At 42.1% G+C, this 17,759-nt stretch overlaps 1 protein-coding gene across 8 annotated transcripts in view; it reads right to left on the bottom strand.

The window, feature by feature from the left end:
• The window catches only part of LOC129541805 (myomegalin-like), a 214,533-nt gene that overhangs the window by 182,563 nt on the left and 14,211 nt on the right, over positions 1 to 17,759 (bottom strand). For all 8 annotated transcript variants that reach the window (XM_088835639.1, XM_088835637.1, XM_088835641.1 and 5 more), the window contains exons 2-3: positions 11,808 to 11,863; positions 5,824 to 5,969 (exon numbers count right to left, since the gene is read on the bottom strand). In XM_088835639.1, coding sequence (XP_088691765.1) covers positions 5,824 to 5,969; positions 11,808 to 11,863 — 202 coding nt within the window. The remainder of the gene's footprint in view (positions 1 to 5,823; positions 5,970 to 11,807; positions 11,864 to 17,759) is intronic.

Raw genomic sequence — 17,759 nt, 5'->3', positions numbered from 1 at the left:
CTCCTAAGAGAAAAAGACTTAGGGCTCCACAGTTGAAAGTCAGCTGACTCCTGCTCATCAACCAGCTCAGCCTATTATTTTGTCCTCTCTCACAGCATCTAGCCATCCATCCTATCAGTGGAAGTGACATCCTTCATTTCTACAGGCCAAATCACCACTCAACCACAAGGCACATGCAGGCAGACTGCCTTTCAGAGAGCACCCACACAGCTTTGAGAGGTGCTGCAGGTGGCGCTAGTGGTAAAGAACCCACCTGCTGATGCAGGAGACATAAGAGATGCTGGTTTGATCCCTGGGTCGGGAAGATCCCCTGGAGAAGGGCATGGCAACCCACTCCAGTATTCTTGCCTGGAGCAAGAATACTGTCCTCCCTTGGACAGAGGAGCCTAGGGGGCTATAGTCCATATGGTCGCAAAGAGTCAGACACAACTGAAGCAACTTAACAGGCACAGAACACACGCACACAGCTCTGCTCACCCTTTCTGCACTGCAGCAGATACAAAAGGTGAACAAAGAGGAAGGGGTTGGATGGTACCACCCCCACTCCCACCACCAGCACCACAGCTATTCAGAGGTTTGGTCCTCAAAAACCATTTAATATTCCTGCAAACTCTGTCTTTAAAAAAAAAACAAAACAGTAACCATGAAAACTCTGAGCAAAAAGAAAAAAAAAAAAACAAGAGTAGGCTGTTTCAATTCTCAGGCACACATTATGTGGAACATATTCTTTATCCACAGTAATGTCTGGTATATTAGGTCCTAGTGAAACATTTCCATTTACACATTGAGAAAAGAGGGGAATAAACTCATGTCAATACTGCTTCAGTAACCCCTTTTTTAAAATGGAATGTTTATTATTTTATATCAAAAGCTATCCATTCGAGAATGAAAGAAACCCATATATCTCGGGGCAATTTTTACACAATATTCATGTGTGTCCCAATTCCTGGGTAACCCCCAGGGGGCATCAGAGAGCTTTTTCCTTTTTTAGTTCACAGGGATGTGAGAAATCCTGGGTGCTCTTTCCAGGTCATACAAATTCCAGTGCTGTGCTTAGTCGCTAAGTCCTGTCCTACTCTTTTTGAACCTATGGACTGTAGTCCTCCAATCTCCTCTGTCCATTGGATTCTCCAGACAAGAACACTGGAGTAGGTTGCCATTTCCTTCTCCAGGGGATTTTCCCAACCCAAGGATCCAACCTGCATCTCAGGTCCCCAGCATTGGCAGGCAGGTTCTTTACCACTGAGCCACCTGCAAATTCCAGTAGATAGGTTCTACTGTGCAGACTTCCTTGGATCAAGCCAGAGCACAGGAAGTTGTTGGCATGTGTTACATTGTCAGTAATTTGTTTTTGGCTAAGCTTCCTTGGTGACTCAGATAGTAAAGAATCTGCCTGCAATGCAGGAGACCTGGCTTTGAACCCTAGGTCAGGAAGATCCCCTGGAGAAGGGAATGGCTACCCACTCCAGTATTCTTGCCTGGAGAAATCCACGGACAGAGGAGCCTGGCAGGCCACAGTCCACGGGGTCACAAAGAGTCAGACACGACTGAGCAACTAACACAACACTAATGATAACTCTATCAAGATGCAAAGCACTTCAAGAGTTAAATCAGGAGTTTCAAGCAACAATGCCAGATTCTTGTTGAGAAGCAAACGGCTGTGGTTGAGCCAACTCGTGGTGCAAACAGTATCCAGATACCCAGAGTGCTCCAAGCCAGCAATAGAGAATGTAATGCTAACCAACTGACTGGATCTCCTGGGCTCAGTACAGCCAAGCTACAGATTCTCAGAGTGCCATTTAAACTCCCTAAATTTATCTGAGAAGTAATCCAGGGATAAAAATGATAAGACAGAATCAGTGGTACAGGGGATAGCTCATGAACCACAGTGCTCAGTACATAGTTAACAGTGCATAAGCTTTTTGGGATAAATGCTCTTAAAAGAGACACCGTTATGATAAGAATACTCATGCCGTTGTTGTTCAGTCGCTAAGTCATGTCCAATTCTTTGCCAGCCCATGGACTGCAGCATTCCAGGATCCTCTGTCCACTATCTCCTGGAATTTGCTCAAATTCCTGACCATTGAATCGGTGATGCTATTTAACCATCTCATCCTCTGTCCACTTGTCTTTCTGCCTTCAATCCTTCTCAGCATCAGGGTCTTTTCCAATGAGTCAGCTTTTCGAATCAGTAACCAAAGTATTGGAGCTTCAGTTTCAGCATCAGTCCTTCCAATATTCAGGGTTGGTTTCCTTTAAGATTGACTGGTTTGATATCCTCGCTGTCCAAGGGACTCTCAAGAGTCTTCACCAGCACCACAATTCAAATGCATCAATTCTTCAGGGCTCAGACTTCTTTATGTTCCAACATTCACATCTGCACATGACTACTGGAAAAACCATAGTTTTGACTACACGCACGTTTGTTGGCAAAGTGATGTCTCTGCTTCTTTAATATGTTGTCTAGGTTTGTCATAGATTTTCTTCCAAGGAGCAAGCATCTTTAAATTCCATGGCTGCAGTCACCATCCATAGTGATTCTGGAGCCTAAGAAAAGAAAATCTGTCACTGCTTCCAGTTTTTCCTCATCTCTTTATTATGAAATGATGGGACTAGATGCCATGATCTTAGTTTTTAAAATGTTGAGTTTCAAGCCAGCTTTTACAGTATCCTCTTTCACCTTTATCAATAGGCTCATTAGTTCCTCTTCACTTTCTGCCATTAAAGTGGTATAATCTGCATATCTGAGGATGTTGATATTTCTCCCAGCAATCTTGATTCCAGCTGGTGATTCATCCAGCCCAGCATTTCTCATGATGTATATACTCTGCATATAAATTGAAAAAGCAGAATGACAATATACAACATCGACGTACTCCTCTCCCAATTTTGAACCAGTCCATGGTAAGTAAGGTGTCCTCTTTAAGAACTTTCCACAGTTTAGTTGTGTTCAACACAAGTCAAAGTCTTTAGCATAGTCAACGAAGCAGAAGTAGATGTTTTTCTGGAATTCTGTTGCTTTCCTTATGATCCAAGGAATGTTGGCAATTTGATCTTTGGTTCCTCTGCCTTTTCTAAACTCAGCTTGTACATCTGGAAGTTCTTGGTTCACATACTGTTGAAGCCTAGCTTGAAGGACTTTGAGTATAACCTTGCTAGTATGTGAATTAGTGCAGTTGTATAGCAGTTTGATGGAGAAGGCAATGGCAAGCCACTCCACTACTCTTGCCTAGAAAATCCCATGGATGGAGGAGCCTGGTAGGCTGCAGTCCATGGGGTCGCTAAGGGTCGGACACGACTGAGCGACTTCACTTTCACTTTTCACTTTCACACATTGGAGAAGGAAATGGCAACCCACTCCAGTGTTCTTGCCTGGAGAATCCCAGGGAAGGGGGAGCCTGATGGGCTTCCGTCTATGGGGTCACAGAGTCGGACATGACTGAAGTGACTTAGCAGCAGCAGCAGCAGCATAGTAGTTTGAATAATCTTTGACATTGTCCTTCTTTGGGATTGGAAAGAAAACTGACCTTTTCCAGTCCTGTGGCCACTGCTGAGTCTTCCAAATTTGCTAACATAATTGGGTGCAGCACTTACACAGCATCAACTCTTAGGATTTTAAATAGCTCAGCCAGAATTCTGTCACCTCCACTAGCTTTGTTCACAGTAATGCTCCCTAAGGCCCACTTGACTTCACACTGTAGGATGTCCAGCTCTAGGTGAGTGACCACACCATTGTGGTTAACTGAGTCATTAAGACCTTTCTGGTACAGTTCTTCTGTGTATTCTTGCCACCTCTTCTTAATCTCTACTTCTGTTAGGTTCTTACTGTTTCTGTCCTTTACTATGACCATCCTTGCATGAAATAGTCCCTTGATATCTCCAGTTTTCTTGAAGAGATTTATAGTCTTTCCCACTCTACTGTTTTCCTCTGTTTCTATAATTGTTCATTTTAGAAGGCTTTCTTATCTCTCCTTGCTATTCTCTGGAACTCTGCATTCAGTTGGGTAGATCTTTGCTTCTCTCCTTTGCCTTTTGCTTCTCTTCTTTCCTCAGCTATTTGTAAGGTCTCCTCAGACAACCACTTTGCCTTCTTGCATTATTTTTTCTTTGAGATGGTTTTGATCACTGCCTCCTGTACAATGTTACAAACTTCCATCCATAGTTCTTCCGACACTCTGTCAGATCTAATCCCTTAAATCTATTTGTTACATCCACTGTATATCATAAGGGATTTGATTTAGGTCATACCTGATGGCCTAGTGGTTTCCCTAGTTTCTTCAATTTAAGCCTGAATTTTGCAATAAGGAGCTCATGATTTGAGCCACAGTCGTCTCCTAGTCTTGTTTTTGCTGACTGTTTAGAGCATCACCATCTTCAACTGCAAAGAACATAATCAGTCTGATTTCACTATTGACTATCTGGTGATGTCCATGTATAGAGTTGTCTCTTTTGTTGTTGGAAGGAGGTATTTTCTATGATGAGTGTATTCTCTTGGCAAAACTCTGTTAGCCTTTGCCCTGCTTCATTTTGTACTCCAAGGCTAAACTTGCCAGTTACTCCAGGTGTCACTTGACATCCTACTTTTGCATTCTAATCCCCTATAATGAAAAGGACATTTTTTTTTTTTTTTGGTGTTAGTTCCATAGGGTCTTGTTGGTCTTCATAGAACTGTTTGACTTCATCATTAGTGGATGGGAAAGAGACTTGGATTACTGTGATCTTAAATGGTTTGCCTTGAGATCATTCTGTCATTTTTGAGATTGCACCCAAGTACTGCATTTCAGACTCTTTTGTTGATTATGAGGGCTATTCCATTTCTTCTAAGAGATTCTTGCCCACAGTAACAGATAAAATGGTCACCTGAATCAAATTCACCAGTTCCCATCCATTTTAGTTCACTGATTCCCAAGATGTCAATGTTCCCTCTTGCCCTCTCCTGCTTTAGTTCAGTTCAGTTCAGTCACTCAGTCATGTCCGACTCTTTGAGACCCCATGGATCTCAGCATGCCAGGCCTCCCTGTCCATCACCAACTCCCGGAGTTCACTCAAACTCATGTCCATCGAGTCGGTGATGCCATCCAGCCATCTCATTCTCTGTCATCCCCTTCTCCTCCCGCCCCCAATCCCTCCCAGCATCAGAGTCTTTTCCAGTGAGTCAACTCGTCACATGAGGTGGCCAAAGTTATTGGAGCTTCAGCTTTAGCATCAGTCCTTCCAATGAACGCCCAGGATTGATCTCCTTTAGAATGGACTGGTTGGATCTCCTTGCAGTCCAAGGGACTCTCAAGAGTCTTCTCCAGTCCAATTTACCTTGATTCATTCCAGGTTCCGAAGTTCTTTATAGCATTAGACTTTACTTTCACCACCAGACACATCCACAAGTGGGCATCTTGTCTGCTTTGGCCCAGCCACTTCCTTCTTTCTGCAGCTATTAGTAATTGCCCTCCACTCTTCCCCAGTAGTATATCTGACACCCTCTGATCTGGGGGACTCAACTTCCAGTGTTGTATCTTTTTGCCTTTTCACACTGTCCATGGGGTTCTCCAAGCAAGAATACTGGAATGGCTTGCCATTCCCTCCTCCAGTGCACCACATTTTGTCAGACCTCTCCACTAACACCCTTCTGTCTAAGGTGGCCCTGTATGGCACGGCTCATAGCATCTTTGAGTTATGCAAGCCCTTTTTCCAATGGCAAAACTCTGATCCATGAAGAGGAAAGAATACTCATAATCCAAGCTAAACTATTGGTCATATTACTATAAGACATCACTATCCGCATATGCCTTCTAACTGGAATAATGATTACCTACCCATGTGACTTACCTTCTCAAAGTCTCGAAGAGCCTGGGTTTGCACCTGAAGAGGTCTTTCAAATGCTCTCAAGGAATGCCCGAAGGGGACCTGATCACCACTTCTCCAGGTCTGTGACTGCACAGGAGGTCCTCGATCTTTGGTGTCACTAAGAAAAGCTGCCAGTGAAACAGAACAACAGAAAATTTTATCTAATAGTGGCATTATGATCATTCCAACCTTCATGTTCCAGCAGAATTTGGTTTCTGCAAAATATGAACCAATTCTAGGCCACACAGAAACAGTTCACGTGAAGTAGCCTACGGTAGATCTTATTAACAGTGGTCCCTAGCGCAGCCCACTAGTTTATGTGCATGCACCATTATAATGTGATGTTCCTGCTCCTGCCATCAGAAAGTGGAGTCTACTTCCCTAGCACTTGAATCTGGGTTGGCTGAGTAACTTGCTTTGATCTAGAGATGGTGATGAAAATGCCACTTTGGGATGAATTCCACAGATTGGGCCTTGAGAGCACTTGCATTTCTATTCTTGCCTTCTTAGAACCCCACGACCACAATGCTGGGAAGAATCCCAGATTACCTTCCTGGGGGATAAAGGCCAAGTCCTGGGGGAAGGAGGATGCCAATCACCACTGCCAGACACTTGAGAAAAGGTGTCTCAGACCTTCAGTCCCAGTCAAGCTGTCAGAGGATGGCAGTTGTTTGAGTAATTCAAGTGAGACCAACAGAAGAAATGCCCAGTTTCCCAACATCCAGGATTGTGAGAAATAATATATCACTATTGTTTTAAGCCATGAGTGGGCAAACTTTTTCTTACAGCGGCACATAGTAAATACTTTAGGCTCACGGGCACCATCTCTGTCACAACTACTCAACTCTGCCCTGGTAGCTCAAAGCAGATGCAGAGAATATGATAGAGAATAAGCCTGACCGTGTTGTGATAAAACTTTATTTACAAATACTGGCAATTGGACCCATGGGTGGCAGTTTGCTGACCCCTGTTTGAAGCCACTAAGTTTTAGAGTGGCGTGTCACATGAAACGAAACATAACTGAAACAGCTTTATTTGAAAAAAAAAAAGCTACTATCAGAGAAGGCAATGGCAAGCCACTCCAGTACTCTTGCCTAGAAAATCCCATGGATGGAGGAGCCTGGTAGGCTGCAGTCTGTGGGGTTGCTAAGGGTCGGACACGACTGAGCGACTTCACTTTCACTTTTCACTTTCACACATTGGAGAAGGAAATGGCAACCCACTCCAGTGTTCTTGCCTGGAGAATCCCAGGGACGGGGGAGCCTGGTGGGCTTCCGTCTATGGGGTCACACAGAGTCGGACACGACTGAAGTGACTTAGCAGCAGCAGCAGCTAAGAAGTATTTCTACAAATCTCTTTACAGAGAATCGTTCAGGCTATAGTATAGGAATAATAACAAATGTAACAACTGACAGTGTAACAGGGGTTACAAAATAGTTTCATATGAATTATTTCATTTATAAGTTACTGCTGAGAATTCCCTGGTGGTCCAGAGGTTAGGACTCTGCTTTCTCTGCAGGGGGCCCAGGTTTGATCCCTGGTCTGGGAACTAAGACCCCACACACCTCACAGCCAAAAATAAATAAATAAAAAGTTGTTGCAACCAGTGAAACAGACTGAAATAGACTGATGTGATTATTACATCCATTTTACTAATGAGTAAATAAAGGTTCAGAAAGTTTTCCCAATACCACACTACTAAAAGGGCTTCCCAGGGTGGCACTAAGTGGTAAAGAACCTGCCTGCCAATGCAGGAGACATAAGAGATGCAGGTTCGATCCCTGGGTAGGAAAGATCCCCTGGAGGAGGGCATGGCAACCCACTCCAGTATTCTTGCCTGGAGAATCCCATGGACATTGGACCCTGGCAGGCTACAGTCCATAGAGTTGCACAGAGTTGGCAATGACCGAAGCAAGTTAGCACTCAAGAATGCATGCACACTGCTAAAAAAGTGGCAGAACCAGTATCATGTCCCTTCCGTTCAACCTTTCTAACAGCATGCTAACATCATGTTATTTTAGCAGCAAAGGGGTCTGTAACAGGCCTGAGAGGGAAAACAGGCAAAGGGACAGAGACACAATCTTTCCATTAACTAGTGTAAGCACTCCCCTGAGAGAAGTTCATGAAGGCTAAGCTGCTACTAACCCTATGCCTGCCTTGGAGAAGTAACACTGTGGAGAATAAGAAATCGGGGCTTCCTTCAAGCATAGTACACAGATGACCTCCGACGAAGGAAGGCTTGGGGTTGTAGACTCAGGTCGAAGATATAGAAAAACATTTTTTCTTGATGACAGTAAGAAGCAGTGAGGCTTTATTACTGAACATTTTCTTTTAATCAGAAAGAATGACAGACATCACAACACACTGAGCTCTACACTGTCAGTGCAAGTGACAGTGAAACAGGCTCTGGGTGACCCCAGGCCCACTGAGAGAAAGCCACCTACACACAGACACACAGACAAAGGCCATCTGAAGGGGCCAAGAAGCAATAATAGCACCATACGCTCTTTTGCTTTCCTTTCTTTTTTCCCCTTTTCCTTTTCTCTTTCCTTCCTTCCTCCCTTGTACATTCTTGTCTCTTTTGTTGAAAATTAATGTACCATGTACGCACGGGCACCAAAAACAAAATAAAAAAACCAAGTAGGACTACATTAAACTAAAAAGCTTCTGTTCAGCAAAGGAAACCATCAACAGAAAGAAAAGGCAACCTCTGGGATGGGAGAGTATATGCTTCCCTCCCTTCTTCCCGCTTTCTCTTTCTGCAGACTTGCTAGAACGAATGCAAGGAAATGTCCCCAGATACTTCAATCAACTTCTCAGATTTTTTTTTTAAATTTAAGAAAAGGGAATTCCCTGCTTTTAAAAAAGAAGTAAAAAGAAGCCAAAAAGTATCAGGAAGATGACAATGAAGGGAAAGATGAAGAAGAAAATAATGATGATAAATAGGGTGGTTCCAGTGCAGTTTTATTTTCTGGTTTAAAAGTATTTAACTACTCATAACTAGATAGTATATTAAAAAGCAGAGACATTACTTTGCCAACAAAGGTCCATCTAGTCAAGGCTATGGTTTTTCCCATGGTCATGTATGGATGTGAGAGTTGGACTGTGAAGAAAGCTGAGCACTGAAGAACTGATGCTTTTGAACTGTGGTGCTGGAGAAGACTCTTGAGAGTCCCATGGACTGCAAGGAGATCCAACCAGTCCATTCTAAAGGAGATCAGTCCTGGGTGTTCACTAGAAGGACTGATGCTAAAGCTGAAACTCCAATACTTTGGCCACCTCATGCAAAGAGCTGACTCACTGGAAAAGACTCTGATGCTGGGAAGGACTGGGGGCAGGAGGAGAAAGGGACGACAGAGAATGAGATGGCTGGATGGCATCACTGACTCTGTGGACATGAGTTTGAGTGAACTCCGGGAGTTGGTGATGGAAAGGGAGGCCTGGTGTGCTGTGATTCATGGGGTCGCAAAGAGTCGGACATGACTGAGGGACTGAACTGAACTACTCATTACATAACTGATTTTTTAAAAAAGGAAATATAAGGCTATATGGTTTGGTTTTAACCTGGACAGTGTACAGTATCTTTTCATTTCTGTAAAAATAATATATTATCAAGTGTGTCTTTAGGTGGCCCTTTGCTTAATGGTATCTTTCAATAGCCAGTAACCTTGCCTGGTAGAGTAGCAGGGTTTAAACTAGCACAGAAATTTAAAGCAGGTTTTATTGGTACATAGCACAGATTAGTTACTGATAAGAGTTGGGTTTTTTCCCACCTTAAATCGTGTTTGATTCAGTTTGAACAAAGTAATTGTTGTAATATTAATTGTTTATCACACTGTGATTGCAAATTAATAATAATAGTAATAATAATAATAGTGCACCTGTTTTGTTGAAAACTTGATATTTCTAAGTAAATGCAAATGTTTAATTAAAATAAATAAGAAAAAAATACTTCTTACACATTTACATGAAATTAAGCTGATGCTAAAGCTGAAACTCCAATACTTTGGTCACCTCATGCGACGAGTTGACTCACTGGAAAAGAGTCTGATGCTGGGAGGGATTGGGGGCGGGAGGAGACGGGGACGACAGAGAATGAGATGGCTGGATGGCATCACTGACTCGATGGGCATGAGTTTGAGTGAACTCCGGGAGTTGGTGATGGACAGGGAGTCCTGGCGTGCTGTGATTCATGGGGTCACAAACAGTTGGACATGACTGAGCGACTGAACTGAAGGCGATTAAATGAAAGAAAATTTCATAAAACAGCAATGTATCACAGTTAGATTCATAGAATATGATAGAAAGAGAAGAGACTTCAAAGACTAGATCTGGACACAACAAAAATGTTTTTTTAAAAAAAGACTGGATATGAATCCTGACCACCTGCTAATTATGGGAATTTAGGCAAATCTTTTAATTTTGCTGAGCACCACTGCCTCTGTAAAAATAGGAATAATAATGTTTACCTCATAGAGCTTTCATATGGATTAAATGAAACAATAAAAGTAGCCAACTGAATACCTTGCTTATAATAGGCAATTTCTGCTTTACCCTTCCACTTTTGCCCTAGTCTTTCGATTTTTACCTCAAGACAGAGGATCTTCATGCTCAAAATGAGTACGATAGACCTTTAGAATTTACGGATTTTACATACACAATTACAAATGCTACTTTTAAATGACTCCAAGTCCTTAACACATTCAAATTAAGAAGTTTTTTCTGCATTGTGCATATGAACCATCTGTGCTTCAAGGCTGGTATGAAAAGGCAAATCACTTAGCCAAGTAGGTAAAACGCCAAGTGACTGAAAGTTTTTGTGAAAAACAGCCCCCAAAAGAGAACTATTTTCACTTTGGTTTTGTAGTTTAGGTAAACCTCTAGCTAATTTTAATGCAGGAAAAATATATTATTATGTACACATGAATAATCATATTTACAGGTGTTTATTCCTTAACAAGCTCTGTACTAAGAGCTTTTCTTTTTTAATGTTTATTTATTTATTTGGCTGCAAGTCAGGTCCTAGTTGTGGCATGCAGATTCTTCCTTATGTCATCTGGGATCTTTCATTGTGGGGCACAGACTTGGACTCTCCCGGGCTTAGTTGCTCTGAGGCACATGGGATCTTAGTTCCCCAACAAGGGGTCAAACCCATGTCCCTTACATTGCAAAGAGGATTTAAAATAACTTTTTTTAATTTAAGCTTTTTATTCTGTATCGGGGTATAGCCAATTAACAGTGTTGTGGTAGTTTAAGGTGAACAGCAAAAGGATTCAGCCATACATACATATGTATATCCATTCTCCCCCAAACTCCCCTCCACTCCAAGTTGCCACATAATATTGAGCAGAGTTCCCTGTGCTATACAGTAGGTCCTTATTGGTTATCGATTTTAAATACAGCAGTGTGTACCTGTCCATCCCAAATTCCTTAACTATCCCTTCCCCCCATTCTTTCCCCTCCAGCAACTGTAAGTTTCTTCTCTAAGTCTGTGAATCTCTTTCAGTTTTGAAAGTAAATTCACCTGTATAATTTCTTTTCAGATTCCGCATATAAGCGATGTCATACAATATTTTGCAGGAAGGATTCTTAACCATTGCACCACCAGGGAAATCCTGGAAGAGCTTTTCTAATCTCACTTACGAGGTTGACACCATTATTATACCCATTTTAATGGTATATTCGAGATTTCATTCTAGTGGAAGAATCTATTTTAATCATTTTACAAGTGACTTTAACTTGCCATTACAGAATTGCTAACAGTATGAAGAGTTCAAAGTATTTCAGTTATGAGTTACTGCACTGTGCTGCGAAGGTGGGGTATTATATACTACAGTGGTATGTGCAAATTTTGAAATTCAAAAAAAGTCTGAAGATATAGCCATGATGATGGGATCTAACATTTAAGAGATTTATGATCAGCAGGAGCCAAGAGTATAGCAAAGAAAGATCCATGACCTCCTTACCTGCTGCATGACTTGTTCTGGGTACCATCTCCCCATCATCTTCTGCAAAATAATCTCTGTGAAGAGAAGCACATCATTCATTAATGAAGTAACACCTCACACATTGTTCGATTCCTTAGTATCAAGACATCTGTTTTTATTTATTTCTCCACAAGCAGTCATTAAGCTGTTATAGTACTATGTATCAGGGTCAGGGTTAAGTGCTGGAAATACAAAGACATGCCCCACCTTACTGAGTATGTGTAGCGACAGCGGCTGGACAAACAATTCCACAGGCATTGAATTACTATTGTGGCAACTGCTATGAAGGAATATGCAGAGTAACCTAACTAGTAGAGAGATTCAGAGAAATTCAGAGAAAAGAACATTTAAACTGAGATGAAGAGAATGTCAGCCAGATGAAAAATGGAAACAGAAGAGGATTCCATCATGAGGGAAAAGCAAGGACCCTGAGTCAGGGAGGAACTTGGCCTGTTAGAGGAACAGAGAAAGCCAGGGCTGCAACCAGACCACGCAGGGCCTTGAGGGATGGGGTAAGCATGTGAGATTTATGTGCAGGGCAATGGAAAACCACTGAAGGAGTTTAAATGAGGAAATGAATGGTAAACGATCATATTTAGACTTTAGATCATTCTGACTGCTGAGTGACATTGTGTAGAAGGAACAAAAGTAGATGGACAAAACAGGAAGCTGTGATAGTTTTAACTAAAGGAAAAGATAGTAGAAATGCAGAGAAACAAAAAAAATCGATATGCTTAGGAAGTAGAATTGATCCAGAAAACTTGAGAAACAAACAAAAGTCTACTAATGGAAATGTTAAAAACACTATGATGCAGTAGCAAGATCTGTATCTGTCCAGCACAGTGAAGACCACTATCCCTAGAAGAGAAGGAAAAAAACTCAAAATGTACTCAACAAATGTCTGTCAAGCACTTACTGATTTTAGGCACTGGTTTTAAGCTCTACAAATGTAGCAGTGAACAAAACAGACCAAAACACCTGCACTCATAGAACTTATATAAAAGGAAACACAAAGCAAAATGTATAGTAACAACTGGGGACAGGTACTATAAAAATTTGGGGTGGGCTCCAAAATCACTGCGGATGCTGACTGCAGCCATGAAATTAAAAGACGCTTACTCCTTGGAAGGAAAGTTATGACCAACCTAGGTAGTATATTAAAAAGCAGAGACATTACTTTGCCAACAAAGGTCTGTCTAGTCAAGGCTATGGTTTTTCCCGTGGTCATGTATGGATGTGAGAGTTGGACTGTGAAGAAAGCTGATCGCCGAAGAATTGATGCTTTTGAACTGTGGTGTTGGAGAGTCCCTTGGACTGCAAGGAGATCCAACCAGTCCATTCTAAAGGAGATCAATCCTGGGTGTTCATTGGAAGGACTGATGCTAAAGCTGAAACTCCAATACTTTGGCCACCTCATGCGACAAGTTGACTCACTGGAAAAGACTCTGATGCCGGGAAAGGTTGAGGGCGGGAGGAGAAGGGGATGACAGAGAATGAGATGGCTGGATGGTATCACTGACTCGATGGACATGAGTTTGAGTGAACTCCGGGAGTTGGTGATGGACAGGGAGACCTGGCGTGCTGTGATTCATGGGGTCGCAAAGAGTCAGACACGACTGAGCGACTGAACTGAACTGACTATAAAAAGGTAGGGAGTAGAAGTAGGGAATGCAGGAGGGATGGGGAAGAGAAGGGGGTTGCAATTTTCAGTAGGCTAAGTGTCTCTGAGAAGCAATGATGTGGGTATTTGGGCAAAGAGTCTTCCAAGCAGAGAACATCAAGTACAAAGGCTCTTCAGAGGAAGCATGACAGAGCATTTCTGGAATAACAAGGAGGCCAGTGTGGCTCGGTTGAGTAAGTAGCAGGAGGTGAGGTCAGGGACGTAATAGGAAGGCTGGGCAGGGGACAGATTATATAAAGCCGTTCTGGACCCTGAGAGGAATTCAGCCACTGGAGTCTAGTGCATCAGAAAAAGAGATGAACTGAGTGATGGATGTTTTAAAAGGGCTGGCTACTGTTCTGACAACAGACTGGGTGGGAAAGGCAAGAAACAGAGAGGCAGTGGCAATAATCCTACAAAGAGATGCTTTCAACATTGATCTTACTCCTTAAACCCTCGGGTACTCCCAGTTAGCTGTCCTAAAAATAATTCTATAGCCGGAGATTTAGAAAGCTTCTCTTTTTAAAAATCAGGAGACATTCACAGGGAGGTGGAAGAGAGCCTGTCATTTATTTAGAAACTGTTGGTGTTCTTCCTTCTCTGCCTCAGGGCTGGAGCTTGGCATAAATCCTCACTTTGCTAAGGTCCAGATGGACATAAAAGTAGCAGGCAGAACACACCACCTGGCAATTCTTTACTATTCAAAAGCAGGTCACCGGCTTGTGGTTCTTCCAGGCCCTCTGCCCCTTTCCCTTCTCCACTTCTCATTAAAAATTTTCCCTGAGAGTGAAAAATGAAAGAGATGAACTACTACGTGTGGATTTCCCTCTGTTGAGAAAAAGTAGGGGAAGGATTCTGAAACTATCAGCCAGAATAATGTCTTGAAAAATTTGTGGAGGAAAAAAATACTTAGTTGCTGCTACTCATGCATGAATGGATTCCTTTCTGTTCAGCCCACAGACCTGGGTAACCACTTCTGCCATCAGGAGCAAGGTCATTCCTCAGGCCAAATTCAGCCCATCCAACATGCTTCACTTGGTCAACACAAGGTTGACCCATTCCTAACGTCTCTTGCAAAATGAATGGGTCTGGCAATACTGGGCCTGCCTTCCCACGTAGATGGATAACCTGCTGCCTTTAAACAGAGGAGACATGTTCTCCGGTTTGCCACAGTCCCTGTCACTCCCTGTTCTTGTAATCCCAGCTCATGTGCTCATTTATGATACTGGCCTGGCTCCTTATAGATCTCTGAGGCTGTCACCCCAGTGTAGATCAAATGCAGACAAAACTTTCACTTCTGCTTTAAGACACTGTCTTGAGTTACCTATGTAGCTTTTTGCTGTTGTGTTCCATTGCTAAGTTGTGTTGCAAAGAGTTGGGACACGACTTAGCACAGAACAACAACAAAAAGCTACAAAGGGGCTTACAGGTCACTTTTACCTCTGGGCTTCAGCTTCCTTAAATGTTTGTAAAAGAAATACATGAACTTCTAAGGTTCCTTCAGTAATCACACAATTCTATTCTAATAGACACTAGTAGCATTAAAACTCATTTTAATACTTTCTAAGGATGGGGAAACTTTCCAGACATGATCTCATTCAATTCTCCTTGCTCTGGAGATTCCACATCATAGATCAGGAGCAAGTGACATCAAGGTGATGCATATGGACGCCACAAGCTACTTCACCTTCTCCCCCATCCCACACTCACCCCTGAGCTGACTGCTTGTCTTATATGAAGCAATAACCAGAAGGGTAGAGAGGTCACTCTGGATGAGTACTGAGTTAATGGTCTTTCTGCAGTCTCTGGAGATTTTTTTTAAAATCACTTTAACTCTATTAAGAGCTCAAGTTCCCTCTCATATTGCCACAGAGTGGGGCTCACTTAGCTGCTCCAAAAGCTTGGGAAGGAATTTGATGCTCCCCCAGAGAAGGGGCACATGCTTAAGAAACACAAGGTATGTGTCGAGGGGATTGCAATTTGTGAAAATAGCTAATAAACCAAAGTGCAAAGAGAATTGGGGTATACAGTAGAGACAAACTCCAAGCCAGGCCCCGCCACCCACCCACAAGGCAGTAACATATGTTGTTAAATTTTTCTCTATATTACTTAAGTCCAGAAAAAAATTGTATGCCCTTGTCCTACTTTCTCAAATTCAAGTATTTCTAGTTTCTTTTTTTTTTTTTAAACATCAGTCCATGAATGACTCATGGTCAGCAAGCATGTGTTTCATGAGGGCATGTACAGCTCTCCTGCATAGATGTACATATATAATCTTTCTCCAAAGATATTTTTATCTTATATGTTACATGCATGTTTTACCTTATATGCTTTTCATGTATAAATGAACCAAACTTTCCCTCAGTGAGCCTTATCTTTTTGCCCACTACCTTGCCAATTTGTTAATCAGTGATACCAATTTCAGAAAACTAAGATCATGGCCTCCAGTCCCATCACTTGATGGTAAATAGATGGGGAAACAGTGGAAACAGTGTCAGAGTTTATTTTTTGGGCTCCAAAATCACTGCAGATGGTGACTGCAGCCATGAAATTAAAAGACACTTACTCCTTAGAAGGAAAGTTATGGCCAACCTAGACAGCATATTAAAAAGCAGAGACATTACTTTGCCAACAAAGGTCCGTCTAGTCAAGCTTTTTTCAGTAGTCATGTATGGATGTGAGAGGATAGTATAGTATAGATGGACTATAAAGAAAGCTGAGTGCTGAAGAATTTATGCTTTCGAACTATGGTGTTGGAGAAGACTCTTGAGAGTCACTTGGACTGCAAGGAAATCAAACCAGTCCATCCTAAAGGAAATCAGTCCTGAATATTCTGATGCTGAAGCTGAAACTTGAATACTTTGGCTACCTGATGCAAAGAGCTGACTCATGAGAAAAGACCCTGATGCTGGGAAAGATTGAAGGCAGAAGGAGAAGGGGATGACAGAGGATGAGATGGCTGGATGGCATCACCAGCTCAATGAACATGAGTTTGGGTAAATTCTGGGAGTTGGTGATGGACAGCGAGGCCTGGAATGCTGCAGTCCCTGAGGTTGCAAAGACTCAGACATGACTGAGTGACTGAACTGAACTGATAACAATTTCACCAAAATCACACTTAGTAATTTTTGCCAAGACACCTTTCTGCTCAATATGAAGATCCAAACATTTTCCAAGTACAACCCACCTATAAGCTGCTCACCCACTTAATTTCTGCATGATGTATTATTCATATTTTCTTGACTTGCTGGTAAGTAGCTATGAAAATACTAGACTCAAGCAATACATCAACATTCAATATCCCATAGGAATAGTCATTCCTGCAGTTTACCAGAGTGATTAGGTTGAAGATGATCAGGACATAACTGGTCCACTCAGAGCCATTTACAACATTCTTTTTTTTTTTTAATCTGTTTATTTGTTATTTTTTTTAAAGATTCATTTATTTTTAATAAATATTGCTTTACAATGTTGTGGAGGATAATTGCCTTACAATGTTGTGTCGGTTTCTGCCATACATCAACATGAATCAGCCATAGGTATACACATGTTCCCTCCCTCTTTTTTTATAATTAAATTATTTTTAATTGGAGGATAGTGTAAACAGTGGCTGACTTTATTTTGGGGGGCTCCAAAATCACTGAAGATGGTGACTGCAGCCATGAAATTAAAAGATGCTCACTCCTTGGAAGGAAAGTTATGATCAACATAGAAAGCATATTAAAAAGCAGAGACATCACTTTGCCAACAAAGGTCCATCTAGTCAACGCTATGGTTTATTCAACAGGCATATATGGATGTGAGAGTTGGACTCTAAAGAAAGCTGAGCGCCAAAGAATTGATGCTTTTGAACTGTGGTGGTGGAGAAGACTCTTGAGAGTCCCTTGGGCTGCAAGGAGATCCAACCAGTCCATCCTAAAGGAGATCAGTCCTGAGTTTTCATTGGAAGGACTGATGCTGAAGCTGAAGCTCCAATACTTTGGCCACCTCATGCGAAGAACTGACTCATTTGAAAGGACCCTGATGCTGGGAAAGATTGAAGGCAGGAGGAAAAGGGGATGACAGAGGATGAGATGGCTGGATGGCATCAGCAACTCAATGGACATGAGTTTGAGTAAACTCTGGGAATTGGTGATGGACAGGGAGGCCTGGTGTGCTACGGTTCATGGGGTTGCAAAGAGTCAGACACAGCTGAGCGACTGAACTGAACTGAACTGAATTGCTTTACAATATTGTGTTGGTTTCTGCCATATTTCAACATGAATCAGCCA

Source organism: Moschus berezovskii, chromosome 4 (genome assembly GCF_049115385.1).
Source record: "Moschus berezovskii isolate FMDL1 chromosome 4, NW_MosBer_1.0, whole genome shotgun sequence".
In the NCBI taxonomy this organism is placed as follows: domain Eukaryota; kingdom Metazoa; phylum Chordata; class Mammalia; order Artiodactyla; family Moschidae; genus Moschus; species Moschus berezovskii.
This window is presented reverse-complemented; position numbering and strand designations above follow the sequence as displayed.